At 36.5% G+C, this 23,839-nt stretch overlaps 1 protein-coding gene across 1 annotated transcript in view; it reads right to left on the bottom strand.

The window, feature by feature from the left end:
• Window positions 1-23,839, bottom strand: part of Hmgcll1 (3-hydroxy-3-methylglutaryl-CoA lyase like 1) — a 119,576-nt gene that overhangs the window by 21,625 nt on the left and 74,112 nt on the right. The window contains exon 7 of the mRNA XM_059267017.1: window positions 21,556-21,744. Within this exon, the coding sequence (XP_059123000.1) occupies window positions 21,556-21,744 (189 nt within the window). The remainder of the gene's footprint in view (window positions 1-21,555; window positions 21,745-23,839) is intronic.

The raw sequence follows: 23,839 nt of genomic DNA, 5'->3' as shown, positions 1-23,839 counted from the left end.
CAATAAAAGAATACCTTTCCCGATTACACACTGTTAATCTACAACAAGTTGCTTGGGTATAAATGTACATTGGTTTTTGGTATAATTTGTCTTTCACATGTAATATATAAAATGTTTAATCATGTAAGGGATATGGAAAATCAGGTAAGGGATATGTAAGATTCGGAAGACAAAAAGGAATGTGATGAAACACTGTCTTCTAGAGATAGCTGTTGCACTCACAAACTCACATTTGTGGTTACTTTCCCAAGACCTGTCCAAGACTGGACATGTCAATACTCCCTCATTGATAAAGAGGGGCTCACAAGGCCGTACCACTTATGAGCCGCTATACTTTCTATGGAGTCATGTTCCTTAAGGGTGTGGCCACTGATAAGTTGCTCTTGCTTAAGTAAACAATCCTTCATCCATGCCATGAAAGCAGTCCTTGACACAGTTGTGTCCCAAGGAAGAAAAATCAAGTAGGACGTGTAGCTGTTGGGAAGAAGAGCAGGTTCAGTGAGACTAGGAAGAAGATGGGAAGATAATGGGACATGAACATGATCCAAGTGTTTTCGTATCTATAAAACTATGAAAGAATAATATATTAGTGGATTCTACTTGTAATGGTTTTAAAATTCATCTTCTTAAAACTATTGCATGTCTTCTTTCACACACAATTTCCCCCTTTACATTTGTTCACATATAATATCATCTGATACAAGGACTGTCTGGCCGCAAAATCCTTGCAGTTGCCCATTGTTGCATGCACCACCACCGCCACTGCCACCACCACCACCCCAATGATGAAAAGAGACCATTTTATTATGAGATTTCTGAGACTTTGCTTCTCTGAGGCCCAATAGTGAGGCCCTGCATCCTACTCAATCAATATTTATAATGAGTGAGATAGATATTTGACTGTGATTATGTCTCATGTGTTTTGTTATTTTGGCTAATCTAGAACATTATTACCAGATGTATGTGGAGGTAAATAGTTCTATGGGAAGCCTGATGAGAGGGGGGAAAAACATAAAATAGTCTCAGCTGAGGGCAGCAAATGAGGCAGCAAGTACCATAGGACTCTGGTGACCAGATTCTATTCTTTGAGCTGAGTTGACAATCTACTATGATGACTTTGTTTAGCCCTTTAAATTTTCATTCTCCCTGGCATAGTAGTGAACAGTTTTTCTGCTGTAATGGTTTACAGCTGGATACATATGACAGCCCTTGATCACTATCCCACCTGTCACTCATGCTGAAGGCATGGGACTCAGTTCTGTTTCTGTCCTCTTTCTGGCATTTGTATTTAATCACTCATTACTCACTTTAAAACATGGTGTGCCTGTATTATTGTATTATCTGTGTCCTGTGCATAAGGCCTTCAACATCTCTTTGTTGATACGCTAAAGTCATCATTCTCTTTTGTTTTGTTCTAGGCCATGTAAATATATATTGTAATGATATGATAGAAGAGTTTTTCTACAATATGAGTCTAACATGCAAATATCTGCTTCCTGCCTAAAACTTGCTGTGACTCTTAGTCATGTCACCCGAAAGATAAAGTCCAAGATCATTCTCAGTCATCAATAAAGCCTTTTAGAATTTGGACCAGAATATATAACCCTGCCTCACTGTTTATCATTGTCCCATGTTATGCAGGTTTACTCAGTAATTTGCTATTGTCCCGAACTTTATGTTTCAGCAATGCAAAGTTTCTTGTAGATTCTCTTGCAATGCTCCCAACTTTCTTGCTTGGAATCCCTACCTGTATCTCCATGAGTTTCTTCCTCAACTTAATATATTTGCTTCTTCCAAAAAGTAGTGTTCTGGAGTGAACCTTTGGGTTCAGCTAATAGAGGTCTTACTTTTAAAAGTTATTGCATGTTCATAAAACAATTCATCCTATGGATTTCCTATGTCTATGATTTAGCTATACATTTAACCACATAATGTGAGATATATATCTTATATGCAAATATTTTCAGCTCTTTTTTCTTTTTCTTTCTTTCTTTCTTTCTTTCTTTCTTTTTTTCTTTCTTTCTTTCTCCTTCTTGTAAATGCACCAACTCAGTGTGAGGTGTCAGTGAAGACTTATGTAAAAGGAGTTAGGACTCAGTGGCTATTTTACCAGACAGACCTCATTCCTTTTTTAACTTAAATTGAATGACAACTAGAACCAAATTACAGATGAGAACAGAGGTCAATTACAGAAATTCATCAGACCTAGAAGCTGAGGGCTTTAATTTAAACAACTTTGCAAAGACTGCCAGAGTTCGACTTCAACTGCAAATGTGCTGCTCTTTACACAAGGAAATCAAGTTGGTTAAAAAAATCCTTATCAGTGACATAAGAAATGAGTATTTCAATTGCAATTGTTTCTTTTGACAGCATATGTCATTCTTTGAACATAGGTAATTAACCTTAAGCATATATGCTAGATTCTATAACAGAGACTAGGACTATCATGCACACTCTTCCTCATCAATCAGTGCTGTAGTTCAAGAAAGGAACAGAGAAACTCTGGGGGCAATGTGACAGACGACAATAGGTGAGGGTGTCATATAGCACCAGAAACATCTGCTCAAGAAATCTTTCTGAATTGTAACTTAAAGAATGGATAGGAACTGTTGAGGTAGAGTAGGATGAAGGTTGTCATGGAGAAGTACCCTTTTGAAGACCTCTAGTACAAAGAAGGTGATAGTTAAAAAGGACCATGAGGCAGCAATGGAAGTTTGCAACAGTCTATCAAGAACTTAGAATGTTTCAAGAACCTGACATTAAGAATGTAATGGTATAACAAAAGGTATTCATGTCCAATCTTGTGAGGAACACAGCAAAATGCTCGCACACACAATGTTGCCTGATCCAGAAGGACTAACTTTGAGAAAATCATTGACAACAAATGCTGGACAGAATGTGGGAGAAAGGGAACCCTCGTTCACTATTGAAGTGAGACTGCAAACACAGTGCAGCTAATATGGAAATCAGTGCAATGAATTATCATAAAGCTAAAAACAGACCTTCCAAAGGTCCTGACATCCTATCCCACAGACACTGGCTTAGCCATGTTCACTACCACTAGGTTCATAGTACACAGGAAATGGAAACAAACCGAACATCTTTCACCTGATGAATAGATAACGAAAATGTGGCATATATATAAAATATGATACTATTCAGCCATAAAAAATAAAATCATGAAATTTGCAAGTAAATGGATGGAACTAGAAAATATTGTACAGCGTAAGGCAACTCAGACCCATGTTTTCTTATTTGTAGATCCTATCTCTGAAACTTTAGTTGTGAGTATATAACCTGGAGTAACTGAAGATAACAGGAAAGTACAAAATACCACACAGTGTGGGAGAAGGAGCTCTAGAGAAGGGATCAGAAAGGAAAAATGGGGAAAACGGGGAGGGTGATGCAAGGCGATACTACAGAGGGAGAAGGGGTGTGGAGGGATAAGAACAAGAAGGTTCATGTCTGGTATGACTCTACATCACTCTCCATGTCTGATGAGGCCATGGACTCTAAAGAACCTACCACCATCATTTTCCTAACCAGTATAATTTCTAACTTCATTCTAAATATTTATCTTTATACCCACAGGTATCAACGATGTTTTTTTCCTCTCAGACAGAGAACATTACAGAAATCCACAACTGGTCAAAATGCAGAGAACAGCTGACTGCGGGGTGCCCAATCCCAACTGTCACATCTACAACACAACACTTACATTTATGGTTCAGAAACAACACAGAAGAGGGGTTGAAAAGAGTATAAAATCAGAGGACCAGATATCTTCTACAACATGGTGTCTTCGAAGTACAACACGGAGGCTGCATCCACAGAATCTCAGCACTATGCTTGTCTAAACAAAACGTGAAAAGACAACACAAGTTGGCATGTCAATGTGGATGGGGGAATCTCAGGAGCCATGCCTCTTGAGGAAGATCCAGTGGAATTTAATGGTTGGTGAGAGAAGTAGAATCAGTCTTACCCAGGGATGAGCCCGCTGATAGGATGTACAATGCCAAATGATCAGCCCGACACCCATGTACATATAAGCAGCACTAAAGTAAGTTGTATTTATACATTTACATGCAAATTATATATAACAATAATAATTAAGCAATATGAGTCCATGAATTTGAGGAGTGGAGGAAACATGGGAGCAGGTACATGGAGGAGAGGAGGGACAAACCACATAAATACAATACTCAAACACTAAAATCACATAAAATTAAAATGCAAACTCATCCTTTAGATTCCGTACAGACTTCAGAAGGCAGCCTTCCACTGGAAAGATAAAGGATTTTCTTGAGTGATATTATTGGTTTCAGCTATGGAAGCAAAAACTGAGAGCTGAGGAATGGAGCCAATGGGAAAGGCAAGAAGGACTAACACTCCCAGATGCTATTAATATTTCAGCTTTATCTATGAGAATACACAGGGAACAGGCAGCTTTGGTAGTTTGTTCAAGATAACAGGGTAATATTTGGATCTTAAATGTTCACATTTAGAAGCCCTGCATTTAACTATCATGAGACATTTTGCCTTTCAGAGGTTAAAACTCAATAGACAGTAACAGAAGGGAAAAATGTAGTTTGTCAGAAATAATGGCTATGCTTTATTCTCTTTAACTTATTTATCTATAGGTGCATTTATCAATATATTTGTTTTATCTAGAAATCATAAATTATTCTTGGGATTAGAAAAAGAAAGGCTCTTGAGTGGTGTATATTTGGTGGGTAATTATATGGACCTACATTTACATTCAATATTTCTTTTGTATTCTCCTTTTCTGAGCTTAAACCCATGGCCTTTGTGGTTAGTATATAAAAATTTCAAATATCCTCATTCTGACTTTAGCTTGTATCAGGCTGAGAAAAACTAACCAGCACAAACAAGGAGCTTGCACCGTGACCTGTTTCGGTATAGTTTTGTACATCTTGTAGGGACTACAAGATATAAATAGCTTCTGAAGTTTGTTGCTTTTAAAGACAGTTGTTTATCTGTTTAGAGACAGAGTGATACATATAATTTCTTCCATGATAACTTATTCACACCCTAATATATCTATGTGGTAATCCTAAAGTTCATTTACAAACATGACAAAATATTTAATGGCTTCTGTTATTTGATTTCTTGATTATTTGAAATATGTAATACAATGAAGGAGAGAAAGGGAGGATCTTGATCCAGCATGAAGGGCAAGCAGAGGGAAGAGTGGAAGGGGGTGAAGAGACAGGGGATGAGAAAGCAGCAGTTACTTGCCACTGTTTGCTAATTTTCACTGACCAAATGGAACCAATGTAAAGGTTGACAAAATATAAAACCCAAGTGTAAACAAAGAGCATAGTGGGCAGCTTGGGTCCTTTCGTCAATGCAGGTGCATATTCATATTTTGGTACTATTGGGAAATAAAATGCTATTCTGTATTCAAATGCCATTAGGTTATTTACAACTAGATCTGGAAGTTTCATATTTATCATCATGAAGTTTAAAGCCAAATGTCCCTTGTTCAGGAGCACCAAAGATTAACAGATTAGAATGTTTTCCACATGTCCATTTTTACTGTCAAGAGAATTTTAAAGAAGTTTTCCAGCTTCCGCAGCTGAACCAGATGTCAGTGGATCCCACAGAGAGATGAAATTGGCAGAGTAGCCTTCTCATAACCCCCGGGTTGTTTTATCAGGGATCAGTTTAATGTCTAGGAGCCATTTGTTGCTGAAGGCCATAAAGTTTTGGGGTCCGATCTGCCACAATTAAAATATCTGCAGACTTGCGAAACCGGTAGTATTTCTTACAACTTTTCCCACACAGTGCTATAATTGATGCTGACGTTGGCGTAAGAACAGTAAAAGGTCTCGTTTCCACTGCGTGCTTCCGGTCTCTGGTTTCAGAAACATCAGCACAGAATATTTCACCAGTCACAGATTGTGTTGTGCAAACACTTCCGGGGGGCTTTATTTACTCAGTGGGTCTCTTCATTGCATTCTCAAATAACTGAAAGATCTAATAGATACTGGCTAGAATAACTTTCAGGGATAAAAACAGTGTTTTATTAAATTTTAATTGATACCTTGGTTCAGAAAGTCATGGCCAACCGTCCAAATGTAGTTATAAAGGTATACTTTATCTCTTTTTTTCTTTAACTCTTAAATTTCTTTTAAATGTGAAAACATATTTTTAAATAAATGCACAATTTTAAACATAACTAACTGAACTTACTACACTCATACATATATTCTACTCCCTACGCAGTTTGAGTAAATGGAACATTACTAATATGTTGGATTCTCCTACCAACTCTGCGTGGTCATTTACCCCCTCTCTTTCAGAAAATTCCAGACATAATTCCACATATTTACATAAAGCATTACAATTTAAAATATCTGGGTAGAGGTCTTTTTTTTTTTTTTGTCTTATTTGAACCCTACATAATGGAAATACTATTTCATATGTTACTTTGAAGTTTCTCATGATGTCTTTCAGGTCATTTATTCTTTCCTTTGTCGTGTTGAATTTGCTGATAAGCATGTCTAAAGCATCTTCATTTCTGTTAGTGTGGGATAGTTTGTCTTATTTCCTTTGAACTATGTCTTAGTTTCTGTCTATGTGCTCATAATTCTATAATTTTAAATATTGTCTATGCCTACTCACACAATGTATGAGTCATATCTAAGTCTGGCTTGGTAACTTTTATATTTACACAGCTTTATTAGGACATTTGCCATTCTATAACATCTTATAACAATTATAGAATCTGCTTATATATATCTATGTAAAAAAAACACACAGAATTTATCAGTTTTGCATTGAATAAATAGATCAATTCAATGCAAGTTGTCATTTGTTCAAATGTTAAGTCTTCCAAGCCAGAAATGTAATCTTTCCAAATACTTAAGCATTAGTTCTCTCCATAGTATTATGCTGGTTTTTATGAAAAATCAAACTTATTGCTAGATTCATGTCTTATTATTTGGCATTTTAATGATAATATAATCATAAATTCATTACTTCATCTTGTAATGAATTTTTGCAGCTAAGCATAACCATATATATTATGAGTTTTATGTATTGTGCTTGTGTATCTGTGATCTTGTTATATTTATTGATTTTAACAATTTTCCTAAAAACTCTGGAGATTTTGAATATACAACTAGAATATCTTGAATAAAAATTATTTTAAGCCTTCAACTTCTGTTCTGGTAAGAATCTCCTACTTCTTTAAGGATGCCAATGATTTTCTTTGTTTTCATTAAAATTTTTCATACACTATATTTTGATCATATCCCCTCCCCACTACTCCCAGATCCTCTTTGTGGCCATATCCAACTTCATGTTTTTTCTCTATCCCTCTCTTGAAAAATAAAATGAAAAGTGAAAATTATAACAAACAAGAAACCAGGAAGACAAACAAAATAAAACAAAAGAAAAAGCCTTCTTTCCTCCCTGGCCCCAAAACACATAGAATCTATTTTGTGTTGGCCAGCTACTTCTGGACATGATTGTCCTAGAGTGTGGCTGATAATCCAGTGACACTCCATTGGAGAAAATTGATTTTCCCTTAAGGTATCAATTGCAAATAGATTCTTAGGTAAGGCTGGGAAGGATGTCAATAATTTTCTAAATCATTTGAAATTATCACAAATCTGTTACCCTATATTATATTGATAAATTAGTTTTATAATGATTGATTTTCAACTATTTCTATTGGTTTATCTAAAAATATTTAATGATTGTAAGAGTCAGAATATTAAAATGTCTACTAAAACAGTCTTTTGTAGAAGTGGCTGCATAAACAAGACCAGAACAATGGCAATATCAGTAGACATGCAAATGTGGAAGGAGAGAAATTGTCATGGGTCCCTTTTCTAAACAAAGAACTACAGTTAACAAAAGACTGCTGAGAAAGGGAGGATTAGCCTCTCAAGGAAGAGCACCTTAATTGGCTATCCAATTCAAAAGGGCCAGTCCTGAAATCATTCATATGCATACAAGCAACATTTGGATTGGATTCAAAAGGTTGTATTTATATATTCATACATATATGTGCATGACAATAATAATTAAAGAAAAAGATGCTGTCAATCTGAGAGGGAGTGAGAGAGTCCAAGGGAGAGGTTTAGTGAGGAATGGGAATGGGGAAATGATAAAATTATATTTTGTTTCTTCAAAAAGATAAAAATTAAAAAGAAATAAATTTGGAATGGAGAGAAGAGTAGAATGCCTCATGGCTGCATTAACATCACATTGGGGATCTCTGCATCAGTGACTGCTTCTAAAGCAACTTACAGATCTTCTCCCCTCAGGCTGGGGACACAGGCCAATCAATAGAGTGGACCAGGACTTGAGTTTAGATGTGTAGCACGACACAAACACCAGACACAGCAGCATGCCTCTGTGACCATAGTGCTGCAGGTTCTGTGAGAGATCCTGTATCAAACATGCGTGGAATGCAAACAAGGAAGATGACTAGCAGTGGCCTTAGTCCTCCACAGGCATGCTCAGATATATGTATGCACACCTGTGCACATGTGCATGTACATATAACACACACACACACACACACACACACACACACACACACACACACACACACACCGGGGGAGATTATCTAGGGAATAGTTTAGATAGGTCTTATTTTTCAATGATATAACTTACAGGTCATTAATGGGGAAGAACTTCAGCTCAATTTCATTGACTAGTCTTATGTGGAAATCTTGTTCAGCACATTAGACTATGCTTTATTTAGACAAGCTTCTGATAGCACGTTACTGGCTGAAAGAGGATTTCATATCAGTTTCTTTTCGTGTTAAATGGATATATTCAATATATTTAAGGAAAAGTATACCTCTGGGAAAACATTCCTCACTAGTATCTTCCTATCAAATTTAAAAACTAAAAGGCTAAAGCTGACAGTGTCCTTGTTTCTCTAACTGAACTTTTTTACTTGCTTATGACAATGACTTGTACTGTACAGACCTTTAAGTAAGTCCCTTGATCTTGAGCCAACTTAAGCTAAAAGAGATCTCAGAGACCATCACTACATTGACCTCTACATTTTTTAACCCAAAGACCAAGTTTATGGGTAGACTGATCATGCTCATCAGGCTTGCCCTCCATAGGTAGATCATATATTTTGTAACAGTCATTAGTTGCTTTTCTTACTTTGTGATGGAATATGCCACAGAAGAGAACTGGAAATGTTGCAAAATGCAATGAGTAATAACTAGTATAACCTGAATACTATGCTGTCTTGGAATTTCCTTTGCCAAACAAAACAGTTAATTTCTTCTAAAAGCAGCCCAAAGGAAGCTTTCAAGACACAGGAAGAACACATTCCATTTCTTGCCAGAATATAGCATAAAATACCTTTAGTGTATTTCATGATGGAGTCCTTATTCTCCTCTGAAACCCAATGACCTGGGTCATCATGGTTAAGCTTTCTATTTTTCTTTTGCTCTTCCACTGGAACTGCACATTAAGCTCTACCTGTAGCACTCTATGGATGCTCTAGCCTACAGTTCCAATATGTTTTACATTTCTCCAGCAAACTAGTTCTAAATGTTTGATAAACAGACAGTTTCATATATCCCATTTCTCAGTACCAATTTTTTTTTGTTTTGTATTTTTGTTGCTGTTGTTGTTTTTTGTTTTGTTTTGTTTTGTTTTGTTTTGTTTGAGATAGGGTTTATCTTTGCAACCTTGGCTGTCCTGGAACTCACTATGTAGACCAGGCTGGCCTCAAACACAAGAGATCAGCTGGCCTCTGCCTCCAGAATGCTGGGACTAAAGGCATGTCCCACCACACCCAGTACCAATTATTTTTATTAGTTACTTATCATTGTGACAGATTACTTAACAAAAACAGCTCAAGAGATTCAAGACATTCTCAGGCTCTCTGATCAAAGGATACAGTACAGTGTGTCAGGGAAGGCATGGTGATGGGACAAGCTCCCAGCTGTGGTGACAGAAGTGTTTGCTTGCAGATGGGACAATGTAGATTCACAGTCAAACCCAGAAACAATCTTCCAGTCTTCCTCCTATGGTCCTTTATCTTCCAGTTAAGTACCCTGTCCAAAAACTTTCATACTCTCCGCCAAACAACACCATTATTGAGAAGGAGTGTGCAAATGCATGGACATGTGGGCAGCATTTCACCTCAAGCCATAAGGAGCAGGGAAACCATTTGCAACCTTTCTACATTTGTGGTGATATATTGTGTACCCTAACAATGTCTGCCTGAATATCAGAGAACAGAATAAGCCACTAGATTAAACATAGAGGCCAGGCAGTGGTGGCACATACCTTTAATTCTAGCACTCAGGAGGTAAGAGATCGCCTGGATCTCTGTGAGTTCAAAGCCACCCTGGACTACATGAGATTGACTCAGTCTAGGAGAGAAACAGAGCCAGGCAGTGGTGGCACACACCTTTAATCCTAGTACTTGGGAAGTACACACCTTTAATCCCAGGAAGTGATGGCTGGGCAGAGAAAGGTATATAAGGCATGGAACTAGAAGGCTTTTCGGCAGAAGCATCCCTTTCAGCTAGAAGCCCTTTTGGCTGGAGCTTTTTCAGGCTGAGGAGTCCTAGAGGCAAGAAGTGGCTTGTTCCTTTGTCTCTCTGATCTTTCAGCATTTACCCCAATATCTGGTACCAGGTTTTTTATTAATAAGACTTATTTAAGATTCGAGCAACATACATTCTTCATGATGGCCTCCACTATTTAGTCAGTTTATAATCTGCTGAGAGGCACACTTCAAACTCATAACCTGTGCGCTCTTTAGATTTTTCTTAGATTGACACTAACCACTAACATGTGAGAAGACAGAACTTCAATTGATTGCTTCCATGAGACTGACCTTAAGTCTGGAGTGGTGGGGAGGCATTTCTCAAGTAACAATGTAGGAAGCAGAGCCCACTGTGGATGTTTAGAGGGATAAGAAAGGTAGATTAATTACAGTATGGAGAGCAAGCCTGTGAGCATTCCTCTTTGGCAAGTTATTTATTTTTAAGACAAAAAACCCTCTACTACATTCATGGAAGCCTGAATTTGAAGAGGGTAAGAACAAAAATAATTACAATGATCCAAACATGTTAATTATGTCTACTTCCTTGATTCAATTGAGTCCATTTTCACCTATAACTCTTGCTAAATTAATCAACAATGTATACCTTCATTAAAATCCACTGTGTCCACTGTGTGTGACATCTTCAGCAATAGGGACTTGCCTTCAAATCTTGTAGGTGATCAAGGGTGATAGCAATAGCAAAGCTTATACTATTTTAGGTGTCTCTTAGTTTCCTTTGACCAACAATTCAAAAGGTTTTCGGTTTGGGGGTTTTGTTGTTGTTTTGTTTTTGTTTTCAGACAGTCTATGGCTCTTGAGATTATTGTCACCTCAACAGTGTCACTTCATTTTAAGATATAGATGCACACACACACACACACCCCACACGTACACACACACACTTACACATACACACACACACACACACACACACACACACCCCACACGTACACACACACACTTACACATACACACACACACACACACACACACATACACACACGCTATATGCAATTTTAGGTAAATATAAAAAAAAGATTCCCTATATATTATCCGAGCATCCCTACTATCGTTTATCCCTCCTCCCCACCTCTCCTTTCTGCATTGTCCTCTCTCTCAAAATAAAGCTCCCTCCCCCTTTTCCCCTTCTCCCCTCCATATCATCTATATCCTTCGATTCCTCTATGTAGGGCTCTCCCCACCACAGTCCTTTTCGACTTTCCTCATTCTGTAGTTACTCCAGGTTCAATACTCATACCTGAAGATGGGGAGTTAGGAACCACAGAAGAGAGGGAATGTATACTGTTTGTCTTTCTGGTTTGGGTTATATCACTCAATGTATTTTCTAGTTCCATCCATTTATCTAGATAGTATCTTGGTGGTAACCAACAGCTGTATAATTGGAATCAAGGGTCTTAATAGGAGGGAAAAATCATGCCTGGTACTATAAACTTAGCTAGCTACATGTAGCTGATAAGGCCATGGATCTCATAGGAGAACCGACTACTGCCACTTTCCTATCCAGTTTAATTCCTAACTACATTGTCAATACTTATCTCTATACTCACAGGTAAATGTAGATCTCACTCCTCATCAAAGAAGTTTCTTTTTGTAGCAGAAAGAGAGTAATACCTATATAACTGCAATACAACTTCTGTACCTAAGACTCAGTGGACATAGTGGAAAAGAAGGCAGAAATGTGTTGAGGACCAGGAAGTCTGCTCTGAGACTGTAACAAGCCTCCCTAAACAAGTTCTAAACAATTCCAACACTGGTTAACATCCCAGTGTAGATGAGGATGGGGGACCTCTAAATGCAAAGTTACAAGCAATTAACAGCTGCTGAGAGTTAAAATTACTATACCCCAGGGATGAGCCCCTGATTGATCATCCAATACCAAGTGATCAACCCTAGAAACATACATGCCAGCAACACTGAATAGACTACTCAGGTGTGGTGATATATTGTGTCCCACAATTTATATTGTGCACCCTAATAATGCTTGCCTGGAGATCAGAGAGAAAAAAAAAAAACAAGCCATTATAAATAAACAAAGAAGTCAGACAACAGTAGCACACACCTTTAATCCTATCACTTGGTAGGCAGAAATCTGTCTGGATCTCTGTGAGTTCAAGGCCACACTGGAAACAGAAGCACATGCCTTAAATTCCAACACTACTTAACCATGAAGGTCTGGAGGTCTATACAGACAGACAGGAAGTGACAGAGCTGTGCAGAGAGAGGAAGTGAGATGGCAGAGACAGGAAGGCATACAGGCATGGGTATACAGGAAGTAAGTCTTTTTGGAAGCTGAGGAGTTGGTGAGGTGAGGTTGGCTGTGGCTTGTCCTGTTCCTCTGATCTCTCAGTTTTAACCCCAATATCTGGCTCCAGGTTTTTTATTAATAAGATCGTTTAGCAATTTGTCTTACACTCAGGCTTTTGTTTTTGTGTTTAATATCTTAGTAATAAAAATGATTTATTTTGTGAAAATGAAAAATTCATGCTTTATTTATTGAATTAATCTGTTATCCTTTTAAAGTCATGTTGTCTTTCTTATACCTGAAGTGTATACTATAATACACTCTACTCTTAAACTCTTACACTATTTTCAAGGAGAAGTGTTCCAATATATCTGTGTAGAAAAGATAAGTGCTAGAAAGTTTGCTCAGTGGTTAAGAACATTGGCTACTCTTTCAGAGGACCGGGGTTTAATTCCCAGGACCCACATGACAGCTCACAACTGTAGTCCCAGGGGATCTGAAGCCCTCTTCTGAACTCAAGAGGCACTAGGCATGCACATGGTACTCAGACATACAGACAGGCAAAACCTTCACACATGAAAAATAAAATAAAATGTTTTTTAAAGAAAAAGTAAATACATTTTTGGTCTTTACAGAATGGGAAATCTATTCTTATAGGCTCTGACTTTCAACTGAAAACAGTAAGTTTGGGTTATGTAAACAAATGTGTCCTTCAAGAATGCTTAGTGGAGCAAAAACATTAAGAACCACAAGCTTTATTTGGTTATCTGTAGTTACTGTGAGAGCAAAGTAAAAGGGAACTAATAATCCTCAAGACACCCTTTAAACCACGTTCTTTTTTTTTAACCTCACAAAATTAGCTTTAAAAATATTTTCCAAAGCCAGGCAGTGGTGGCACACGCCTTTAATCTGCACTCGGGAGGCAGAGGCAGGCGGATCTCTGTGAGTTCCTGGCGAGTCTGGGCTACAGAGTGAGTTCCAGGAAAGGCACCAAAGGTACATAGAGAAACCCAGTCTCGAAAAAACAAATATATATATAAAATTTTTTTCTACATCCTACAGGGAAATGTTTTCCCAAAGAAATTTCTCAAAGTTTTCACATGCTTAATATAAATACATTTTAATGTTTTATATATCAATAAGTACAAATATCTTAGTTTTATTATTTGGATAATTTTCTCATAGGTTGCCAGACTCTTTCCAGTCTTGATTTGTGGAGGTGAAAGTAATGTGTGGTGTTAGATTTAAATGGCTCAGTATTAGAAAATAGCCTCACAATACACAATACCAGACTTATTTAACAGTATCAGGGAAGAGTAAATTCAAGTCAGAAAGGCACTGGCCAGGAAGTTCAGTAATTGCAAATCACATGCTCTGGAATCCCTCCCTGGAAGCAGCCAAATGTTTCCAGTTGTTTATAAATCTCTTCACCATGGAACAGATTCTTCAGCACAAATTATTTGTGTCAAATGTGATGAATTATTTCAGGTTGTTCATTGAACAAAAATATTTATTGACTACCTTCTGTGTGATAGTTTTTATCCAAATAGGTGCACAGATAATAAAAGCATTTTTCTAGAAGTAAAAATAATTTTCCTTTTCAAAATTATTGATTTTTATTTTTATTATGTGTATGTGCGAATTGTGTGGGTGTATGCCATATATGTGCAGGTGCTGGTGCGTCCCCAGGACCTGGAGTTACAGATGGTTGTAAGGTGTCCCACGTGGGCTTTGGAAACAGACCCCAGGTCCTCTGCAAGAGCAGCAAGTGCTCTTAAGCACTAAGCCATCTCTCCAGCCACATCATTTTCTTCAGAAAATTATATTAATAAGCTTATGTAAGAATCAAGTTTTAACCTAGTTTATAAATTTGTTACACTGACTTAATTTTTAAATATGTTCAAACACAATAACTGCCTACTAATAGCTTTTCAAATTTACTGAGCGAATTATTTTTTAATAGTTTTGTCTCATTCTGGAGGGACTACATACAATTTTACTCAGGAAACATGAAGATTATAGCAGCCTGTGCAATCCTGGTCTTAGATGTAATTTTCTTTTGCTTTTCCTAATTAAACAGTATGGAAGCCTCACATGGTACTATATCCCTGTGATCCCAGCACACAGGTGGAGGCAGGAGGATCAGGAATTCCAATCACCTTTGCATATTTAAGAAGTTTGAAACTAGGCCCCAGGACCCAAGTAAAAGGCCCTGCCTGGTAGCACCTCTTGTAACCCAAGCACTGGGGAAGTGGAGACAGGTGAATTCCTGGGGTTCAATAGTCAACCAGCCTCACAGTGAGCCATAGTTTTCCCTTAAAGATCCTGTCTCAAAAAACAAGGTATAAAGTTAAGAATACACTAGGCAGTTGGTTATCGTCTGTTTAGAACAACACTATACACAGACGTGATACTTTCAGGCCTAGTTTCTTCAAGACTCTTACCATAAAGAGATATAATATTTTGTATCTGTTGAATCCTCATTGCATCTTTGGATTAAAACCAGCTTAATGATGGCATAAAATCATTTAATTGTTTTACTGAATCAAATTTCCAAGTATTTTGTTGAAAATTTTGTATTTATATCTATTAACATAATTGGTCCAGGGTTTTTTCTTTGTTTGTCTTTATCAATTTTTTTGTTTTTTAGTTTGAAAGCTTTTCTGGAAAAATCATATTGGACTTAGTTCTCTGGAGATCTGGTAGAAATTGGCTGTAAATCTATCTGTTCCAGGAATAGTCTTATTGTGAAATTTCATTATTTGTCATTGAATGTGTTTGCTCATCTGTATTCTCTTGGTTCATTTAAGTAGGTCACATGTGTTTAGATATTTATCTATTTTATGCTTTTCAACTTGTTGAAATGGTCCAAATTTTTCTCTAATTATCACCTAACTTTCAAAATCTGTGTAATACCCTATGGTTTGTCTCCAATTTTATTAAGTTGGATTTTCTTTTGATTAGTTAGACCATTTGTCAAGTTTGTTATTTTCAAAGAACCAACTCTCTATTGCTTGATCCTTTGTATTGTTCTTTGAGTACATTTATTGACTTGTTTTTTATTAACTTGTGCCCTGATAATCATTAGTTCTCTACATCTATCAAATCCTTGCTTGGCTGGTTTTCCTTTTTTAGTCCATGGCTAGATTGTTTATTTTAGATCTTTAAGATGCAGTAACACAGAGGTAAAGATTTTCTATTTACAATTGCAATAATTGTGTCTCACGGGTTTTCATAACTCATGTTTCCATTTTAATTTGATGCTGGGATTTTAAAAAGTCATTTCTTCTCTGATTTCTTCACTAGCCAACCAATATTCAAAACTATATTGTTCAATCTCGATATGTTCTTTTCGTCTATCTGTCCTTGTAGTAAGATTTATTCTTACCAAGCTTTCATGTTTGTGATTTTCTTGCTCCTCTTTGTGTGGTTTTCTTCTGCATTGCTGACTTAGTTGTCAGTTATGAATGCTTTTAGCTCTTGTTTACCATGGGATGTTTTTGCTGCTTCTTCAGTTTTTACAGATAACATTCAGGGTACAGGAATAGTGATTGGCAGCCTTGATATACATTCATCCCTTCTTTCTTTGCCTGAAAGTTTCTGCTGAAGTTTGGTGTTATTCTGATAGATTTCTCACAACAGCACTCAAGGCTCGCAGCTTTCTGCTGCACACTTAGAATTTTAACAATTAGATGATATGGAGGAGTCTCTTTGGTCTTCTATAGTTGGGGTTCTGTATTTGTCCTTTACTGGAATATCCTCCTCAGGACATTTCCTACTTTTTGGTGGTGACTTCCTAGCTGTCTGTGATCTGTAGCTGTACTGTCACCATCTTCTGAACTTCTATAGCTGTTTCTCTCTTTCTCTTCTTGTAATACTGGGTATCCTTTGTTGCCTTAACACTCTTTATTCTCAGAGCAGCACAGAGGAAGCTCCTCATTTACCATCTTACCCTAGAAGTCCCCTGAATCCTTTCCTTTCTTGTATTCTGTTTTACTTAGCTGTTAAAAATTTATCAAATAAATGAATAATATCTAATGCATCCATTTCTACATATATTTGCTACCCAATGTTCTGCACTATGGCTTTGCTCATATATAAGATACATGCTAAAAGTTAATATTGTTGGCTATGGCACTAATTGCAACGACTGTCATGAATTTGCCCACCAAGTATACCATTATCAAGGAACTCTTCTGGAAATTCTGTGACTTGTCTCAATTTTGCACAATTACACCCTTTATAATAAGTAGGAAGTGAAAAAAGAGAAAGACTTGGCTAGGTAGTAGAGGAAATTGTTTTAAATCCTTTTTGAGAACCACATAAACCAATTACATTAGGAAAAACTTGTAGTTTGGTGGCATTTTAACATGGTTTAGTAAGAGTCTACATAAAACCATGAATGCTTTTGATGTAAAAATTAGGTTAATAATTTAGTCTTTCTAAAAGAGAATAATAAACATATGGAAAGCATTACAAGGAAAGGCACACTAGCTAGAGGTCTATTAAATTTAAGAAAAAAGCATGTAGTATTTCTTCATGAGAAATGTTGGGCTTTCTGCTCTGTCTCTATGCTAGCAATTAACATGTGACCATTATTTGTAGCATTGGATATTATTTGTTTTACTCTGCTTTACTCAATTATGAAGGCTCAAAACATTTTAATGGAGAAAAATGAGCAATTGTTTTATATTAAGTAGATTAACCAATTTGTTAAACTGGTGTTTTATTTAGGGACTTGGGGAATATGAAACAGGGTAAAACTCAGTTTTTACATAAAATTGGAGACATGTATATAGGGCCATGTATGTTTCTTCCATTACTAAATTGTTGTACATTTTATCACCTCGTTTTCTTGCTCTATTGCTTTTGAGTAGTTATAAATATCCCTAACTTTACATCTATGATCAGAATAATTTTTCTACATTAAACATATCTGATAAGTTCAATTATTAATGTCCACATACCCATGTAGTCCCATGAGTTACATGTTTAAGTGATTAAAAACACAATAAAACCTGAAAATCCAGGAAAGGTTCCTCTACTAGTTGATTAGATGTGCTTTCCAGACTGAGGGGGACATTCCATTTATAACTCCCATTTGTTTCCTACCACTGTAGCCAAGTTTCTACTTATTACATGTCTCCTTGCCTTAATAGTAACTTCTAGTTTGGAACACTGCAAACTGTTTCTCCACCCCTGAATTAAAGCAAATGATATCCACTTCACATCCACCACAAATTTTACTAGAAACCACTTCAAAGATTCCATTAAAATGAAGTACGACCATTGCTTCCTGAAGCCAAGGTTAGCCGTGTTCCTAATGAAGCTGGACTCTCTCATTTCCCCTACATTGAAACACTAAGATTTTTTTCCAAGAGTTTTGTTTCTTGTTATCTAAATTTAAACCTGCTTGTTCTATTGTTGTTACTGCCATTTCTATTAAAAGGCGGGGTTAGAAATGGTCTCTGCTAGGCTTTTCTTTATGCAGGACTGTTAAAGACCAGCATCCACATGTGTCTACAGTGACATCTCAATGCCACACCCATCTGTCTTCAATGAATTTAAAATTCTAAAAGACTTAAACATTGTCTGAATTATGTATAGTTTCCAGAAAATGGGAGGGTATGTCTTTCAGTTTTCAATATCTTATCAAACTATAGGCAACCCATAGCAAAAATGATACATAAAAAAGAAAGAAACCTCAATAATTTTAAACATTAGTTTCCTTTGCTCAGCTCTGTTTTTGACCATTTTCTCAGCTGTTATTTATGCACAGCATATTTCCCAATATACAAGTTGCTGTGACACTTTTTATCTGTGTGTTTACACTGAAACTAACAATGAAGCTCTTGGATAGTACGGAGCGGGAAGAAGAAGAACACTCTTTTTCCAGACCATCTTTCCTCTCTCCTGCCTTCTGCCTCCCATATTTATATAGAGCTTGTATATATTAAGAAGGATACAACAGAATATATAACTACAGGTTCTTACAGCTTTTACTAACTACAAAAGGAGCTGCTGAAGACTATAATATCCACTTCTTCCCTGATACAGACACACACACACACACACACACACACACACACACACACACACACACACACACACAATTTGCCAAGAGCTTAGCTCAAACAGAAATAGCATTCCTTCAGAATAGATATGTGATTGAAAATGACGGGTCCCGCCGACCCACAACTATCTGAAAGCAATTCATCTGGTGTGTCTTTCAAATTCAACGTAAAGCCAAACTCTAAACTCAGGAGGGCTATGAAAGTTTATGATGCACAAAGAGAGGTTTTCTATCTATTTTCCACTTGTAGTCAATGTCATGAAAAATAAACATGCTTATCTTCCATGGATGGGGAGAATTGTGTCATTGTTGTTTATCCTTTATGAGAGTGTGTTCTTTTGAAGAATGCTGGCCACATACAGATTTTTTTCATATTCCTCACTTGCTTGGATCCAAACATGTATAGTGCTCCCCTGTATTTCCAGTGCAGGATTCCAATGTTCCCCAAGGTTTCAGTACTTATCTATGAATGAGAAGCATGCCACTCAACTGATGAAGCTTCTAAATCTCAATCTATTCTTCTTTCACTTCTGTCTTCCCAAGCTATTCACCTCAGTGGTTGATTTTTTTCTTTATGTTCTTGAAACACACACACTTCTTACTGGGAATTATTTCTTCTTATTCCACAGGTTAATTTTAACAAGTACAAACACATATTATGACATTCTGAGAAATACATTGTGAGTCAGTTCCATCACTGTGCATCACAAACCCAGAGTGGATCACTCTGCATGGCCTGTTGATTCAGTAAAATGAAATATATGAGGTTGTGGCAGGCATAAATGTTGCACTGAGTCTCTGTGTGTTTTTCAATAAACAGAAGTAACAATAAAATAGCAGTAGTAGGGCTGGGCTTAGCATATATGAGGAGGCCCCCGGTTTGATGGCCAGCATCAAACATACGCATGCACAGAAAGGACAGACGAAAGAGTGTAAAAAAATACATGAACCTCAAATACTTGCTTGCTATAGTTGTCAATACTAGCTGTAAACGCTGTATTTATACAATCATATATACAAATATACATACAGTCATAAATACTATGACTTTTGTGGTGTATTTTCATATAATTAGCAACACACATGTTTGTTAACAGCAGCATCACGGCACGTGGCTAATGTATCACATTAAGACATCACGATGACTACCAGGTCACTCGGAGAAAATAGTTTTTCAGTATTAATATTATTGTATGAGATCACTACTATATTATAATTTATTGTCTACTTAAATGTTTTTAAATATTTAATATAAATATAAAAATAATAAATATTATTATATACAACGACTATTATCCTGCAGATATGCTTTTCTTAACAATTAAAAATCACAATAGATATAAAAATATTTAGTGCCCAAAAAAGAACTATTAAATGGTAGAGACTAAAGACTTTTTCTCTATATTCTGAGACTCTACACTATAAGCCTTTATCCCCAATAACTAAACTACCATCCATAGAATAATAAACATAGTGTATAAATACATTACTACTCACAATGTGAAAATATAGAAGTAAAGAGTAAATATCAAAGCTAAACATTAGGCATGTGCCCAGGAACACCCAATAAGACAAAAGGTGAAGTTGGACACAGAACCCTGGAGCCATGCACATTTCTCTATTGTCATTGAATCTAGATTACCTAGGAAGAAAAAATTTTAAAGTTCCAGTACACCCAAAATATCACAACACAATCTTTTTTCCTTCTCACATATGTAACACATGTCAGATAAGCTCCTCCTGCTCTTCCTAAACTTTTGCCAACAACTGCACATGTTGGCACTATAACATTAAGCTTTCCAAACTGACTTCCAGTCTTACCAAAACACTGTAATAGTATTATCTTTAATTTTCAAGATTTTATCTGTATGGATATCAGATGAATCTATTTTTCATAAGATTAAGAAAATTTTAAATAAAATTATTTAAATTTACTCTTTAGATAAATACACCTAGAATAGCATATAACTTAGTGATTCTTAGTATTCTAACTTTTTAGATATTTTTCTTTAACTAAATAAAGTAATCTATTCGGTTAAAATAAACAAGTTATATTAAAAGTGAAGTTGTGGGCTCAGTGACAGAGTGATTGCCCAGCACACATAGGGCTTTACACTAGATTCCCAGGTGCATGTGCATACATGCAATGTGAGGTTGCAAACTTTAGAAAAAAATGCTTTAATAAAATAGTCTCTGTTTCTACTCCACATATATTCATCACAGAACAACCAAATTAACAAGAGATCACTCATTTCATGATTACAATGTTGCATGCTGCTGTTTTTTGTGTCTTTACTTCTCAACATATCATAATATTCAACTGTATTAAGTTTTATAGTTGAGGTATATAGGTATTGAAATTAGAAGCTATAGGTCTAATAGAATAAGACCACCAACTTGACCAAATCATACAAATAGTAATGAGACCTCCATTTTCTTTAAAAAAATCATGTAGCATTTATAAATATTTCATGCATGTAGCTATGTTGAAACATCATATTCCTAGAATCTCAACATAAACTATACAATACATATTGTTGTTTAAGCACTATATTTGCATTTGATAAATTTATTTCACTAAAACTCTCAACATGCTTGTATCATAGATAACTGTGCACACCTACAGCATAGCAAGCATACCCAGACTACAAATACCTGAAGAGCTGTTAGGATATTTGCAAGGGCTTGTCCGTACGTGTCATGGCAATGAACAGCAAGAACCCCTGGAGGGATTTCTTTCATGACACTTTCCAACATCATCTTCATGCTTCCCGGAGTGCCCACTCCAGTTGTGTCTCCCAAGGAGATCTCATAGCAGCCCATTCCATACAATCTCTTTGAGACCTGTTGAAAGGCAAACTGCTGGTGAAAAAAAATGGAAATGAGCTGACACCAACCCTGCGACTCGAGCAATCACCACCTGGAGATAAAAATGACAACTCTGATGAGTTTGCCCATGCAAAGTGTGTACTTCAGTTTCCCGGTCCTCTTTTATGCTCATTAAATTTTAAGCCCCATATCAATATTTTGGATGAAATTACTGTTATTATGTTATCTGTTCAAGTTTGTCTTAGAGTCACACCTACTTCATATATATCTGTTCGAGGTCAAGCTGTGATTTCACATAGATGAGGTTGATGTTTTTCAACTTTAACTGAAAAGAAGCATTAAAGGTCTACATTGGAAGGAGTGTTTCTTTGGGCATTATATCAGAGGTCATGAGTCATCAGCAGAAATTTCAACTCTGTCACTAAGGTATTTAGCAATTAGAAGAATCACGTAATATTCCTAGCTTAAATTTTCTATCTTGTGAGTGAAGGGACTCAAGTCAGGTAAATTTCAAGTTATCTTGAAGCCTAATAACCAACGCTACAATGAAAGAGCAATGTGGACTGCATGAAGACATCATGATATTTTAGCAGAGGTTCTAGAATGAGACAAATAGAGATTTGAATATTAGCTCTCACCCAGATTATCCCTTTGATACTGGGTTGATCATGAGATTAATCTACTGTACTTCGGTTACTGATTTGTTGAATATAGATGACAAAATGTCCTCATCTAGAATGCTTTCCAAAGTATGCTTTCAAAACAAGCAATAATCAGGACAACGTTGACGGCATGCTTGGCTGCAAAATAAAGTAAATAAAAGGCTTTTTTTTTTTTTCATTCAACTTGTACTTGTCCAGAGCCACTTTTTTTTGTTTTGTTTTGTTTTGTTTTTGTTTTGTTTTTCGAGACAGGGTTTCTCTGTGTAGCTTTGCACCTTTCCTGGATCTCGCTCTGTAGACCAGGCTGGCCTCAAACTCACAAAGATCCACCTGCCTCTGCCTCCCAAGTGCTGAGATTAAAGGCGTGTGCCACCACCACCCAGCAGAGCCACCTTATTGCAGGCACTGAGCTAGGTGATGAGATTGATGAGAAAGTGATGTTGGCATGTCTCTTGTGATCATGGATACAAATGAGGACCAGTTTTTTTGCCAATATCACTGATATGCACAAATCAAACTAAAATAAGACTCTGGACAGAGAAACAGGATTCTACATCATGTGTGAAAGGACACTGGGCACTGGCCTAGAGCTGTCAAGCATGGGAATGGAGTGCCTTGAGATAAAGTAAGCTTTAAAAGGGTGGGAGAGAGGGTCTGAAATGTGTTTGCGAAAGGAGACACACAAAGGTTAGTGGGTTCCAAGCCACTGAAGTGTGAAAGGCAGAGAGCATTCCAAAGCAGGGAAAAAGTCAAACGTGCAAGAGAGTGCCATGAGCAAGCAAGAAACAGGGGCATTAAGTGTGAAGAAGGGTGAGAGTCTGCAAAAGTAATCAAGTTTCAAATAGTCGTTTCAGAAAGAAAAGAATAAATTCACAAAATGTATTAGGTTAGCACAAAGGCTCCTGCAGCATGGTTGCTGATCATGAATTTTTAATACTTCTAATCTGTCTGCAAGGCTTCAGCAGCACCCCAGTTGTTATGGTATTAAAAAAAAAAATGAGTATGCAGCTCCTCCATGCTAGAACAGTGCAACAGGACGACAAACAATCTGGTGTCTCCAAGAAATGAGGCCCGAGTCAAGCCCTTTGGAAATATTCTTTAAAAAAAATCAATATATAGCAGTCTGTGCAAATTCATTAAACAGTCTTGGATGTAAGTAAATTGATATAAAACCTAAGCTTCATCATTTCCTAGTGTATTTGCCTCTGTGATCAAGGACCTTTAATATAAGACATAATGAAGTAACCCTCATTTGAAAAATCTTCAGTAATCTTCAGAGTTCAAATGAGTGAACAAGGAAGGAATTACTTCAGCTGGACTAAAGTTTAATCTACATAATTTGGGGTTTACTATTCATGACATATTTACTGTTTCAGTGTTGTATTACAAAATTTATGAAAATTTATAATCTTAGCAGAAGTTGATATTAATATACTCTATCTACAAAT

This window comes from Peromyscus eremicus, chromosome 7 (genome assembly GCF_949786415.1).
Source record: "Peromyscus eremicus chromosome 7, PerEre_H2_v1, whole genome shotgun sequence".
In the NCBI taxonomy this organism is placed as follows: Eukaryota; Metazoa; Chordata; class Mammalia; order Rodentia; family Cricetidae; genus Peromyscus; species Peromyscus eremicus.
This window is presented reverse-complemented; position numbering and strand designations above follow the sequence as displayed.